Below are 15,595 nucleotides of genomic sequence, written 5' to 3'. Positions count from 1 at the left end.
AAGGAAACAGGACAGAATTATTTTTTAACGCCACTACAAGTTTTTAACAGGTTATGAAAACAAATATGATGCCTCCATATGACCTACGTGAACAAACAAGACCATCAGCGAGAATAGTGAATATTTCTATTAGAGTATTTATCATCTTGTGTTAACATTTTCCCAAGCAGTGTTGCAGTGAGTAGCAATGTTAGCCAGTTAAAAGGAAGCAGGATGAGATTTTTCTCTATTTAGTTTCATTTTTCACACATAAATAAAATAGTCATTAAAAGGATTGTCAACAATTCCGTCTTCACAAAATAAACATGTAAATGAAAAATGGTCAGCACATATTTACACATACAGTAATGTATGTCAGATCCAGCCTTGTTCAGGTGCAAACTGGTGCATGTATGAGTCTAGAGTTCTTGTCTGTGATTGGTCAGGGTGAAACGAGGGAATATTCAACACACATTCAACAGGTGGCCATAAATACAACTTCAAGTGAATGTTATATTGGCTCCATGACCGCTTGATGTGTAACCACCTATTGCACGTTCATGTCAGTGTTGTGTTTATAACTCCTTCACACTGACCCCACGCTGCCAAAAGATCAGTGAACGCAGGTTCAAAGAAAAACATGACATATGTATGAGAAGTGTTTGCAGAGATCAGACCAGTTTTTTAAAAAAATATATGAGCTATGAGTCTGATATCAGTGTGTTGGTGCTGTTCAAGGCGAATCATAATTAATTAAGGACAATCATATTTTTGTAATGTCAAAAACATGATTGACCTTAACGAATGTTTTTGTTTTGCTTGTGGAGTTATTCTTTGTGACACATGTTTAACGTTATGAAAGAGTCTATTTTAACCCAAACAGAAACTAATCAAGGATTTTATGTTGCCTGTCAAAGCCAAACAGTGACAGAAAACTGAATATTAATGCAAAATGATAAGTCATCTTAGTGTTAAAAGTGATAATACTATGTTCCGTGAATGGAGATGACGGTCCTTGTCATGATGTTGTTCAGTTTTATTGTTTCCTGTTATATTTTGAAAGGTTCATCCTCGTGTGTCATGTTGTGTTACTTCCTGTCTCGTCTCGTTTTCCTCCATCGTGATTGTCCTCATCAGTCCCTCATTATCCTTCTGCATATTTAGTCCGACATGTTTTTCTCTCTTTCTGCTGTCAGTTCGTCAGTGTTCGTTCTTCGTGTTCCCGTCCGCGTTCTTGTCTTGAGTTCCCTGTGCTTTATTCGGTTTGTGCTGGCTTTTGTTTTGTTTTTCCTCAGTTTGTAGTTTTTCCTTCTGCCTGCCAGCTTTTCATTAAAACTTGCTCTTTGTTCCACCATTTGCTTGCCTGGAGTCTGCATTTCGGACTTTTTTTTTTTTTTTGCTACAACTTAACAGTCCTAGAGCGACACCAACACGAGTCACAAAGCCATGACATAACAACAGCCTGATTAGTCAGTCGCAATGAAGGTCCCGGAGCAACAACACGACAACAACAACAACTACAGCCATGGTGATATCAGCTAGAACTTTTTAAAGAGTCTGTCCAGAGTTTTAAAATTGAATAAAGACCTATGATGATCTAAGTTTGACCACCCGAAAGATAAAGTTGATTAAAATGCTTATTGCATTGATTTTCCAGTCTTTGCAAGTCGCTCCTCATTCCTAACTGATAGAAAAGGAAGCTAACGGCCTCCTTGAACACCGTGAATGGCTCAGAAGAGTTATGTTCTGTATAATTTGTAATTCATGGAGTGAAAAATATTGTAAAATCATGTTATCATCTTTTTGTTTTATCGCTTAATTCTTCCAGGAAAAATGCCTTCCAGGTCATAGCTGTGGACGGCGTCTGCAGCGGAGTCGTGCAATTTCCCACTGCTGAAGACTGCTTGGACTGGCTTCAGGCGATAGCCGGCAACATTTCTAATCTCACCAAGCACAATGTGAGTAGCCAGTGAACCAATAACACTTGTTAGCTCTGCCGCCTCTCGCAAGTCTCCCATGTAAACCAGTGAGATATTGGGTTGGGTGTTAGCGCAGCTGCCTTTCAATTTGGACATCGTCTAACAGTCCCTTTGTAAATGTCATGGCATTAAGTAGACACATACTAATGTCTTTTCACACGATGAGTAAAAGTGAACACCTCTATCTGAGAGCCTCGAGGTCACAAAAGCAATTGCTCTGCGCTAAAGTCACTCCCCCCCAGCTAGACCTGCGCACTTATTATCTATAATTCAGCATGATATGTATCGGAGGAGTAACGCCGAGAAAAAAAAGGCAGCAACAAACAAAAAGGAGACAAAGCTTTTCTTCGTTCTCTTACTGTGAGCTTTAAAAACAACAGATGTTTCTGTGGATCCAGATGGGTGATGACGCTCAGCAGGGGGGTCAAAAACAAACACGGCTAACAAGCTCCATCATGTGCATTTGCTCATGCAAAACCTGACACACTGTGTCTCATTTTGTGACACATTTATCTGCGTATTAAAGGTGGGATTTCTTTGATTTTCATGCAGTATAATATGAGTTGTATTTATAGAGTGCCTGCTAAATGGCTGTCTGGAAATATGCATCTAGGCAGGAGTGTTGGCTCTCAAACTGACATGAATATGACATGAAGTGAGCAGCAGTGAAAACCAGGGATTAGTAATTATCACCAGTCCATCAGTGTGCGGTGGGAGAGGGAGGGAGCTAGGGCTGCTGTGTGTGTGTGTGTGTGTGTGTGTGTGTGTGTGTGTGTGTGTGTGTGTCTGCCGGAGAGCGACTCCAGGGAATAATGACGGTTAATTGGAGTGGACGAAGTGAATGGCTTCGACAATCGAGAGTGTGTCTCTCGCTCTGGCCTTGGCATTTGCTGAGGTGTGAGTGTAAGCTAATGGCCAAGATGGGTGTAGGAATACACACAGATGTGTGCTCAAAGAATAGACGTAGATGTCTCATTGTATGATACTGCCTCGTTTGGCTGATTATTTCAGACGCCTACCTTTTTAAAGAAGTGGATTGATTGCTGTCACCTTTAATCTATAACAAACAGATTCCTTTTTGCGATTGGCTCTGTTAAAATGCTCACAACGGCGCTGCACTCAGGCTGATTTTCGGACGATATGTTTTACCATGTGTACCATCTTAAGTTAGCGTTTTAGCATTGTAGTGCTTGCTCATTAGCACCAAGATGCTTCAACAAAAGTCGCTGGATATTCATGTTATTCACGGAACTGAAAGTTAAAGCCAAGTTGTGCTTTGATTGTATGTAAGCTTATGAGAAAAATGCCCCCAACTTTTAACTTTATTACCTCGACAAGCAGTTTGTGGGTAGTTGTGGAGTCTGTGGAGCAAGGTATGCCTGTGACTGACATGTCGATACCAAGGCGTGTTCTCGGCTTGTTGGTCGGATCCAATCAGGATATCCTCTCTAGCTCCACCCTCTCGTCCAGATGTGGTCACTTCTGGCTCCAAAAAACAACAATGGTGACGGCTATCATGCCAAACTTTAGTCTTCACTACATCCACAGGCAGTGGCTGTCATTACATAGTTGGTTTACTCTTGGTTGAGCAGAACCATGTCCGTACAAACCTTTGTGACAATCCATCCGACAATATACAGATATATTAGGTCATTAATTCGCTATCTTTCACATAAGTTTCCTCAATCAGAGTCTGGATTAGAACATATTTTATAACTTCATGTTTTTCGCTGTCAATAGAAACATACTTCTAAATCACACACTCTGTGTTTACTCACGTTTTGTGAATGTCCTTTATTCTTTTGCCCTTTAGGGACAAATGAAGTGATTTATTGATTGATCCATCATGCTGAGGATTAGCCACAGTTCCACAAAGACCAATAAAAAACAAACAATAAACTGCAGAGCTAGAGAATGTATTACAGGGGTTTGTGCTCTCAAATTTGCATCTGCTTTTTTTTTTTTTTTTTAAAAAGCCAAGCTAAATATTCATAGACAGACCTTTTTGAAGAAACGAAAATGAATGCACCTCGCCTTCTAAATGGGAAAACGTTGCAAATGAGATGTCAAAAATAGCACAAACACCTAAAAATATGAGAATTCGAATGACCCGGTGAAGAAGAGGGTCATCCTTTTGTGTGCGCAGAGCGGCTTCAGTCCCTCTCGGATAGCTCTCGTACAGTTGAACTGAGCTGTTCATAGTCAGATATTGCACCACTCGTCATAAATAAATGCCTCCAGCTCTCTGAGCGATGACAAAGGAGGAGGATCCACTCCGCTGCTGTGTCACACTCTACAAATATAAGATGTTAAGTCTGCAACTTAACCGGTGACTCTGATGTGATTAAAATGGATTCTCAGTGTACCATCAAAAACACATACACACAAGGAAAATAAGATAAACATTTATGCAGAAACTGCAGAGACGAAGTGCCAGCGTTGCAGTACTACAAAGTACTAGCACTGAAGCGTATATTGAGACTGTATGGAAGCTTCAGGGCATTTTTAGGAGCATGCTGTCTTTAATGTTTTAACTGAGTGATGTTTATTTATGAACGATATGATTGATTTATTTCATGGTCTGTTTTGCATTTGTTCTCATTGTGATCTGTGCTCCGCAAAATGGAAAATGTGAATGTTGTTCACTTGTCCTCAGAAAAATTAGATTTTCCTCCTAAAATGACTTAAAGGATTAAATAAAGATTCTTGATAACTGTCGCATCACATTGCAAGTAGCAGACACGGAACATCACAGGAGTTACCTGCAGCGGGGTGTTTTTGTGAGGAATGCATTCAATTGAGAAGGGCATCTACTGTTTGTGACGGTACCTGCAAAATGTCACATTAAAGGAACAGTTCAACCAAAAATGGAAAAATTCAGTCAATATCTGGGTGACTGGTCTTGCCTGCTAAGAGAAACGTGGATGAAGTTTAATAGTCCACAAAACATTATTTCACAGCAAAATTCTCTCAAACAACTGATGTAACTTATCTGAAAATGTTAGAAAAATAAACACAAAATTGCTCCGTACAGCCCATCCAGCACACACCAAGTCTCTGGAAGCCCTTACGATCCCAAATGTATCCCCAAAAAGTTGTTGTTTTTCACCAGCATCTTAACTTTAGCTGCTAGGCTAAAAGCGTTAGAATGCATCCCGTGTGAAGTCGGTGCACAAGCTCTCTCGAAGGGTGTAAATAATGTCCTTCGAGTTGATTCGGGATCTCTGGGCTCCCAGAAACTCGGCATCTAATAGAGAATGCTGCAATTGTGTTCGTTTTGCTATGAAGCTCCAGAAATGTCTGTAGACGACTAAACTCCCCCCACCTTTCCATCAGCATGAGGGTGATTACAAGATTGAATTCTCATTTTTGTGTGAACTTGTCCTTTAACAAGAAATATAGCTTTTCAGACCAGACAGAAAATGACTCAACTACAGCACTTTTACTGTGCTACATTACTTTAGTACTTTTTTTTTCTTTTACCTCTTGGGCACCCTTACACTCCACTGAAAGTTTTCCTCTATGTATATTTGGATAAAGTAAGAGATGTGTGTTTCATAACTTCAAACTTCAGAATCGGACCCCCACTCCCTTTCTTGGTTATGCTTGCAAGGTGGGTTTCGACTTTCACAACCACACAGCTGAATCTGAACAAACCCACTGTCACTGCTCCCATATATCTGCACATCTTGACAGTTATCTGGCTGTTTGCTCTCAGTCCCTCGACCCAGAAAAACACATCTTGTTTCTGAGTAACATCTCCAAAAAAATAAGCAGCTGTGACTTGTTCCAGCCTCTATAGGAGGACGGGATCGGGGCCGGACGGCTCAATTTGGTGTTGTGCTGTGGAGGAAGCATTATATTGATAGCATGGTGTGGATTAGGAGCAAGTGATACCTGTGATGTGAGCAGAGTGTTTTAATTTAAAGCCTCACTGCTCTCTCAGTAGTCCCCCCCCTCCTCCGCCCTGCTTTTATTATCACAGAGAGAATGGATTTTTTTAAATGGATTTTTTTTAAGGAAGAGCCTCGGGTCCTTGTGGAAATGACTCTATCTCATTTTGTAATTTGCATGCATTGAATTAAATGAAGAAGCTCGAGCGTTATTCCTTCAGTGCTGTGTTTAACATGTTAGCCAAGATACTGTGATTCATCGTTTATTTGTTCCTTTCGAGACATTGTCAGTGATTTCTGGTCCCTGCCGGGCTCGCGGGCGACTATTTTGAGTTTCACAAGTAATTGGTGTGTGGTTGTAAGCAGGAGATATTTTAATGAGAAATCGATGTCTCTTGTTCAATTCAACAGGTGAAGAAGATTAACCGCAACTTTCCAGTTAACCAGCAGGTAAGATGTTTCTCCAGGCAGCAGGAGAGCAAAGAGCTGCTGCTGCTTTCTTTGCTTTGACTTCATAATAAATGGAAGTAATATCATCAAAATAAATCAAGACATCAAACATCTAACCAGGTCAGCCAGTCAGGGAGAGGACACGGCCCTGTCTTTTGCCGACTATTGCAACACAAGGAGAGTGTTTGCATCATTAGAATCCATCCACCGAGAAATGATCAGAAAACAACTTAAGTGCCTTCAGTTGGTTCACTCACAGTGGTGTCTTTCAGTCCAAACAGGGGGGGGGGACCCTTTTTTTGTCTTATTTATTCTGCCTCACACATACACACACACAAAAAAAGCTTGCGAATCCACTCGACGATTCATGTGAGAAAATAAAAACGGCAGGAGACGCGGCTGCCTGTCACGAATCTTTCACCGGCTTGTTTTGCCATCCATCAAAAAACTGAGAGACAAGTAAACATTTTAACTTGGGTTGCAATCATCCAGACTGTAATGAGCGCTGATGGCGAGACACACTCGGTGTCTTAAATCGCGTCTCAGAACACTTTTCACTGAAGCTTTGCTTTCGTTCTCCTCATCTCCCCGTTGGTCTAACCTCTTTTTTCTTTCCTTCCTCCTGAATATGTAATTTCATACCTTTTTCGCCTTCATGATGCCAATATGAGGATATTGTGACACATGAATATTTTTCCGCGGCGTTCATACATTTTAAGTTTAGGACTATAATAAAGTTACTGAGCGAAGGCGCAGAACGATAATACTGCATTTTTTTGCATTAGTGTGATGAAGCACCTGACAGGTATTTAAACTGCTACAAACCTTCCACAGTTAATCTTCAAAGCCCCATAAGAACTTGGTATTAGATCTCAAGTGTTTCTCAATAGAGTAAAATAAGATATTCATGACGAAATGAGCAGCAATGCGAGCTACATTTATGGGAAAACAACATTTTAAGATATTATACATTCGGAGTTAGACACACTGTGCTTGTGGGTTTGATCAAACTTGATTCACAGAGGCCTCGAACACAAACAACCTGAGCTGATAACAAATGTCTCACTGCCGTCTTTTCACCTTTTTTCCTACTGAAAACCGCCCAGACACACAATTACAAAAATCTGTGATCGTGTGAAATAATCATCAAAATAGGCAGCTGTGTCATCATAGTCGTTTTTCAAATCTGGTATGGATCGTCTTCGCAAACGCCCTTTTAACAAAACTGTAAAAGAGCACTTATACAATGGACTTCATGAGTGAACAGTTAATGACTCGGCTTGCTGATCAATGATTTAATGATGGACGTTTGAACGTGTTCGAGCCCCCAGATGCTGTAACAACAGTTCAATAATTAATACTGTGAGAAGCGTCGCATGTAATGGCAAATATTCCGACATTCAATAATATTTAATATTGACTGCTTTTCTTCAACAATCCTATTTAGGCTAGTATTGATACCCACAACAAGACCTAGTGTCAGTGTTATTGGTATCGATTCAGATATAGATCTGGTCGCCCTCACCAAGTGTATCGTAAGAAAAATAATGTGCTTATGTCAGATCTCATTGAGTATGTTGAAAATGATTCTTGATGAATTTAAGAGAAACATGTGACATTGTTATGTTAAATAACATTGTCTCTCTACCCACCCATACTTTGGATGATGATCCCTGTTATGACACTCACCATGTCCCTCATGTCTGTATCTTCCTGTTTCATGCTGTTTGATAGATCATCTACATGGGCTGGGTTGACGAGAAGGAGCAGGACTCCGTTCAGGACCGAATGTATTCACCAAAGTTCCTCGCCTTGAGGGGTTCCTCACTCTTCAAGTTCTCAGCGCCTCCTGTGAGTTTTTCTCCGCTCTGCCCTCATTTGTTTTACCCCAACTTCTTTTGAACCATCGAACTTTCCGCGTTTTTGAAATTGATGTCGTTCGTCTCCGCGGGAGATTTTTCACCCGATGTTAATGCATTGTTGGGGGAGAAAATGCTTTCCTGTTCGAACACGAGGAAGCAGCTCACTCATAATCATTTGCGCTGCATCGATCTTCCTGCTGATTGATGGTGATCATTAAATCTGTTTACATTCTGCCAGCCACTTAAGTGATTATGACAAGAGGGATAAGCTGTCGATGGTGCTGGAGATGGGAGAAGATTGATAGATAACTGAAATTGCCTGCTCAACCCGATATAAATGGAATATGCTAATGTGAATGGATGGCAGAATGTAGCAGCCCGCTACAAGCAGACGATGTGACGGGCATCTTCATTTACTGAAGACTGGTTACCATTGAGGAGTTTTTCCACTGATGTGGCAGGATGACACGTTCTGAGTTCATCAACTATACATCAATAAATAACCTTTCACTAAACCCTGAACGGTGTTCATCCAATCAAAGCCTGGGAACAAGAAACTGATAGGTCTGCTTTGGATTTTCCTTCACGCTGAGACATCCATGGGACTGTAGTGAGCGTGACTTTCAGTATCTTTAGAGCGTGGAAGGTGTTTGTTTGGGTTTCAAAACCAAAATAACAAGTGTGAGGGATCCATTGAACGGCTTTGATCCGCTCTAACGTAAGCTGTAAATGTTAGCGTGCCCGGCTAACTAGCTTTCTGCTAATGGAGGGCCTGTCAATAGCCGCCTTTTTTTATGGAGATGCAGGTTAGCTATGTAATAAAATATACCTGATTGTTGTGTTGGAAGCCAAGGTGCTATCGTAAAGAGTGATGATAATGGCTCCAACCACTTTTTATTTGGTTTGGGGAGGTTTACACTTCAGCGGCGCTGGCCAAACTTGCATTAGATGGCAATTTTGTTTGCCAGACCCATCAGTCATTTCTCATCCTCAGATCCTCCTCTTTTGTAGCCTATAGGTAAATCATATTGATCATCATAAATATATGATGCACGAATCGTTGAGGCTACAAACCGCAAAGCGCAGCTCTAAGCACTGCTGCAACAAATAACATTTTAATGACACTTTTATACACATTTCTTAATACTTGTTCGGTCAGTGCTCCTCCTAGATTTCCTCATCTTCTAGGTTGAGCTTTAGCTTCAGCACTAGCTATGGCTAACTGGCTACAGTTAGTACAAGCTTCTAAGCCTACCAAATGAGAATCCTGCTTTTTAGTTTAGTTGGCACAAAAGAGAAATTTCAAGAAGTAAACCTTTTTTGTAATTGTTATTTATGAATAGTTCTTCCACCTTCTTTCCCCTTTCTGACCGAGCCTGTCTTGAACTCAAACGCTGCCTTTTTTCAGGTGACGACATGGGACTGGACCAGGGCAGAGAAAAGCTTTACGGTGTATGAGATCATGTGCAAGATTTTAAAGGTAAGGAACCCGTCAAGATTCTTAAACGTTGAGACACACGGCGGATACATTAAGAGAGTATGGAGTGGAAAACTGACGACGGCACTAAAAATTAACTGCATAATTCACCGATTTATTTGCATGTGTTCTATTTCGATCCCACAGAGACGCTCAAGGTTCAGACTGTTTTGCTCATTCTCTGCAGGTTCGAGGTCACTTTGAATATGATCGTGAGAATTTATCTGCAAATCATCATCTCCAGACTCATTATAGCTAATCTAATTCACATAGATCCACAAATTATATCAGATATAGGTCGACCTACACTGTACCTTTTCACTGCTCCATTTGGTTTACATTAAGCTGCATGAAGATACATCAGTGTAATACATTATGTGGATCCGCTTGTAAATATAGCTACTATCTTTATGTAAGTGTTGAGGATAGAGAGAAAAATGGATTCAAGTGCTCTTAAACCCATCGTCTGCAGTTTTTCCTCTGCCATCAGAGCACATAAACGTCCATTTAGCCTCAGGAAACTGCATTGCTGTTGCGTTGTCTTATCTCCACGTCACTCTGCCCATCTGTACCTGATCAGCATGGCAGCCGTACTGTCTTATCTTAGGATAATGACCTTCTGGATAAGAGGAAGCACTGCTTCAGCGTCCAGACGGAGAGCGGGGAGGACTTGTTCTTCAGCGTGGAGCTGGACAGCGAGCTGCTGATCTGGGAAAAAGCCTTTCAGATGGCCACTTTCCTGGAGGTGGAGAGGATACAGGTCTGCACCTGAACAGTAGGCAACGTGCAGGGAATCGTGATGATGTTAATCCGGCACATGGTTCCAGCTCAGTGGCTTTAGTACAAAGATTGATAATGTTCATGTGACATTTTTCAGAGGAGCAAAGGCAGCTTTTGTGTCCTTGCGTAGCTCCTGTCTGCATTTAACAATCTTCTTCTCTTATTCTGCAGTGTAAAACATATGCCTGTATCATGGAGAGCCACCTCATGGGACTGACAGTTGACTTCAGCATGGGCTTTGTCTGCTTTGATGCTGCTTCAAAGGTGAGCGTGGGACAGACCTTTATCATCAGTAAGAATAAGTAAAAGAGGTCCTTTCTGTGGGAGATTTCAGACACACACTGCACACAGAGTGATGAAACTAATCACGATTCCTCAGCCTTCCCTTTTTCTGTCTGTTTTTTTTTTTTTTTTTAAAGCTGCTACCTTATTCTGCACTGTGTGCATTTTGGGAGTAAGAGCACATTTGTTTTGACGGCTGCTCCCCCCCTCTCCCCCAAGCTCAAACATCTCACTCCTGCCTGCAGTTCATTTTGGCCTTTCCCCAAGTCTGAGAGCCACGCAGACTACTCCACTGGTGCACATTATGTGGATGAGCAGGACACAAGCACTGCCATATTGTTCTCTAAGATTTTGGCCCTGATTCCTGCAATGTGAAGCAACAATGTTCCCCAAGGACGCTTAAAATGTTGCCAGCGTATTGTTTACAGAGAGAAATGCACAAAACACAATCCATATGTACACTGCTATGGCTCGCAATGCGCCGGCTGGGATTACTCTGTAATTAAGAGCCGCGATTGGCAAATTGCGAAAAACCCGTGTTGGAATTAGTTTCAATCGGAAAACGCCACAAACATAACTGTGTTCAACAAGTTGAGCCCTAATCTGCAGGCTCAGCGAATCAATGAGATGTTCCGCCGTTGCTCCAGTTCTTAACCAAAAGCAGCAATTTTCCTGTTTAAAAATATAATTTGAAACTAGGAGTGCTTAATCATATTAACCCAGCTATAAAAAAGATGGGTGCAAATATATCAAAAAGTGTCATGTTACAACTTGCAAATTGTTGTTAAATATATTAGAATAAAATACAATTGACTGTCGTGAGAATTGTGAGTGATTTTTAATTAAAAATGTTATAAAAAGATGTTCTTTTCCAACGGATATTATTAAGACTCAATCTATGTGGGATTTTGCTGCAGTCAACACAAAGTCATTATTTTGTGTTAATTAGTTTATGATTCGAGTAACTTGGTGTTTACTTTTTCTTCTCCCGCACCTCCTAATGCAGCCCGCTCTGATTCTGCATTGAACAAACATCCAGTCGGTGACTAAAAACTGTTTTCTAGTTGAAAAATGTCTGACAAATCATTATTGATGCTTGTTGAGGTTGTTGAGGCAGCTGATTAAAGACAAAAATGTACATCCCAACTTGAAACATGTCGACCAAGGACAACAGGTTCTTTGTCATGCAGTTTTACTATCAAACATGAGGAAAAAAATGATACAAGAATAAGGTAGATATAAGAATAAAAAGAAAATGATGCAGATACAGTATCAGTGAGATATGCTGTACATTATTAGTGCAAATATGCAGTGCCAGGCTAAATCTACACACATACAGGAGGTAATGGTCTGTGTATGTGCAGTATGGAGTGTGTTTATGTGTGTGGAGTCGGGGTGGTAGGGCAGAAGTGAAGCGTTGTGTATGGTGAGATGGGTCAGGGTGGTGGCAGAGGCAGTGGATTATCGTGAGTCTTATGGCCTGCAGATAAAAACAGTCCGTGAGCCCCGAGGTCCTTTATTTCACACCTCTGTACCTCCTGCCGGAGGGCATATGTGTGTAAACCCTGTGTTGGCGGGGGGGGAGGGTGATGGTGCTGCACGCTGTGGAGGTGCCCTGGCGATCATCTCAGCAGTCTGCACCACTCTCTGCAGGCATCCGGTAGCTCTGCTCCTATAATAGACGGGCGATGCAGCTGGTGGAGATGTTCTGTCCCTGGAGCCGTGCTGAATCTCCTCGTTCTTCAAGAAATGTATAGAGCTAATCGCTGCGACGTTGTGCAAACATGCAGTCACTTCCAGCGAGACGACTGGCAGTTGATTTGCATCGCCAAAATCTCTGTTTCATTGATTTGTTGCATATGAAAAAAAATAATCACGTTATATATGTGTGTGTGTATATATCTATATCTATATCTATCTATCTATCTATCTATCTATCTATCTCTCTCTCTCTCTCTCTCTTTCTCTCTCTCTCTCTCTCTCTCTCTCTCTCTCTCTCTCTCTCTCTCTCTCTCTCTATATATATATATATATATATATATATATATATATATATATATATCTGACCTATCCTGCTGTTATGCTGTGTTTATTCTCTGTACTGTGTTGCTCCTCTGGCATCTTTGATATGCTGCTATTTTCTTTAGACTGTGGCCACGATGGTCTCCAAACTGACGTCAGAGAAAGTGCTGTTGAAATGTTTATATTAAAGCGCCAACCACGCACTTTTGATGGACTGGTTGTATATACTATTAAAGAAATACAATTAAGCCGTCTGCAAACTCTGGATTTTCCACCCACAGGTTAGTGTAAACATTGTGATCGGCTCTATTGTTTTGCACAATTACTGAGAATAATTGAAAGCATAAAACAGCAACACGGCTGTGCGGTGAGTAGCACCTCGCAGCAAGTAAGCTCTGAGTGATCACAGCGAGCGTGTGTAGTTGTCAAACGCAGAGTCAAGCTCAGCGAGGGGTCAGCTGGCTGTGGCCTTTCTCGCCACACTTATAGATTCCTCTGTCAGCCCAGAGGCTTGTAGGTTCAGCGAACTGGCCGCTGTAAACAGCTGCAGGTGTAGATCAGTGACCTGTAGATGATGGGGAATTGATGAAGCACTCACTGTTCTACGGTCTGTTTGATCAATTAAGAAATATGACATGTAAAGCACATTTTTTAACACACAAAGATTAAAAAAAAAAATCCTGCTTCTACCCAGAGAAGACGAGCGACTCATTGGAGTTCAGAACGTTAAGAAGCTCCGTCACCTGAAACCTTTCAGTGAGCCGTTGTGTTTAAAGAGCTGAAAAGTCATCTACACAAATCTTGGCGCAAACATGAAAAAGTTAAAGGTCCAGTTTGACAGCATCTAGTGGAGAGTTTGCAGTTTGCAACCAACTTAATGGTGCAATATGTAAGAATCGGCCACGTGTCAAGCGCATACTCCAGACAGATAGGGAGCAGCACAGGTTCAAGACTGTCTCTGTTAATAATTTTAGTAAATGTTTGAATGTTTTACACTAAAATTCTTACATTTCGCACCATTAATACTCCTTATGTTGGACGCTAAAATGTAAAAAAGGTCCGTTCTAAAGCCAGTGTCTGGTTTGTCCATTTTGGGCTACTGTAGAAACAAGGCGGTGCAACATGGCTGACTCTGTGGACGGGGACCGGCTCATTCTGTAGATATGAAAGTTTCTTCCGAGGAAATGAAAACATGACATGTTATTTTCACCAACGAAAGCGTATTCATGAATATTGCATTCCATCTGCAGCTATAGAGCAGCACTATAAACGCCATGAAAAGTAATCTGGTTATAACTTCCTCCCTTCATGGTGGAGGAAGTATTGAGCTTGATCTAACAAAGTAACCTAGTTAATTCATTGCCCATTGACATTTTTTTTTTTTTTTTTGCAATTTTTTTTTTGTTGTTGTTGCAAAAAACTAATTAATCATGCCTCTTGTGGGCATTTCTTGGTCTTCTACTACAACATCAACAACAAACAAACAACAAAAAAACAGGCCCTCCCAGGTTCATGCTGGACCTGTCCCTCCCCCAGGTATATGAAACCCTTTGGTCCCCAAATTCTTACAAAACAAAACAAAAAGCTAGCAAAAGAAACTACGATACCTAAACCTAATACAAACCAAACTATCTAGAACAAATCAAATGCTAAATAATGAGCCGCTCTTACAGTACAGGAGTACTTCATTATACAGGGAGAAGGTTGCTGTTAGTGTCATATTATATTTCATAGTAGTGGAATTTTTTTGACTGACGCACTAATGTTTACTCTTTATTCTAAGGTCGTAGCTGGACTAAGTGCAACTTATTGAATTAATTTACACTGTTGGGTAATTTGATTCAAAGTGATTTATCAGCATGTTGTATAAAGTCATTTATGATCAAATCTGTGGAGTAACCGGCACCTGGAGCTGTCACATCGAGTACAACAGTTGTCAAAATAGAAAATAGAAAATACAAGATAACACAGGACTTAATTTGGTTAGTCCCATGCCACCGCTGCTTTATTATACAAAGCTCAGCATTGCAGTGACTCATGAGATTGTAATCAATTGTGGAAGTAACACAGAGTATCTCCACATCGGTCACAATACCGATATATAATCAGGTACTCGCGATGAGGGGGGACGGTGATCATCTTCACCTCCATCATGGCGGGCAGAGTCAGAGATGGGTTAGAGGCGACACTCCTGCTGTTAAACTGTTCTCATTCAAAAAGAAGAAAAGGTTTCGTGTTTGTGTCCATTGAACGTGACTTCCGGTGCCGTGAATAATCCGAGTGCTGTTTGTAATAACGGTGATGGTAGCAGGAACTGTCAGCACCGATCAGATGCATATTCATGTGTGCAGCGTGGCCAGCTGTCTACCTGAGGACTCAGTCTGGATGCGCCGACTGTTGCCTGGCTCACCGCGCAGCTTTTGCTTATTTCAGTTCAGCACTAATTGAATCATCGAACGAAGCGCCGCTATTTCAGGTGAAATCGCTGTGGCTCGTTAGATTTCCCAATGGCAACAATAAAAAAAATCTAAAAACAAGTTTATGTCTCACAACGACCGCTATCTGGTTGATCTGCTGATGTGCCCCATTTCACACCGGATCCAGGTGGATTTCAAACACGGATTATTCATGAGACGGCGACACTAGGAGGATTTCACAAATTAGATGGTAAATAAAGATTTTTTTTAGTCGTTCAGGGTTTAATGTTTTTCAACTCTTGTGTTTCAGGCCGTTCTGTGGAGATACAAGTTCTCTCAACTGAAAGGATCGTCCGATGACGGGAAAAGCAAGATCAAGTTTTTGTTCCAAAACCAAGACTCCAAATCTATTGAAGCAAAGGTAATCCAGATGCCTAACCAGAACATCAGAGCA

The 15,595-nt window shown here is 41.2% G+C and overlaps 1 protein-coding gene across 4 annotated transcripts in view; it reads left to right on the top strand.

Moving 5' to 3' along the window:
- Positions 1–15,595, top strand: part of sntg1 (syntrophin, gamma 1) — a 38,785-nt gene that overhangs the window by 21,203 nt on the left and 1,987 nt on the right. For all 4 annotated transcript variants that reach the window (XM_037085406.1, XM_037085405.1, XM_037085408.1 and 1 more), the window contains 7 exons: positions 1,808–1,937; positions 6,263–6,301; positions 8,036–8,152; positions 9,572–9,643; positions 10,248–10,400; positions 10,592–10,684; positions 15,452–15,562. In XM_037085406.1, coding sequence (XP_036941301.1) covers positions 1,808–1,937; positions 6,263–6,301; positions 8,036–8,152; positions 9,572–9,643; positions 10,248–10,400; positions 10,592–10,684; positions 15,452–15,562 — 715 coding nt within the window. The remainder of the gene's footprint in view (positions 1–1,807; positions 1,938–6,262; positions 6,302–8,035; positions 8,153–9,571; positions 9,644–10,247; positions 10,401–10,591; positions 10,685–15,451; positions 15,563–15,595) is intronic.

Source organism: Acanthopagrus latus, chromosome 21 (assembly GCF_904848185.1).
Source record: "Acanthopagrus latus isolate v.2019 chromosome 21, fAcaLat1.1, whole genome shotgun sequence".
NCBI classification, from domain to species: Eukaryota; Metazoa; Chordata; class Actinopteri; order Spariformes; family Sparidae; genus Acanthopagrus; species Acanthopagrus latus.
Note: the sequence above shows the minus strand (reverse complement) of the source record. Positions and strands in the feature narration are given on the sequence as shown.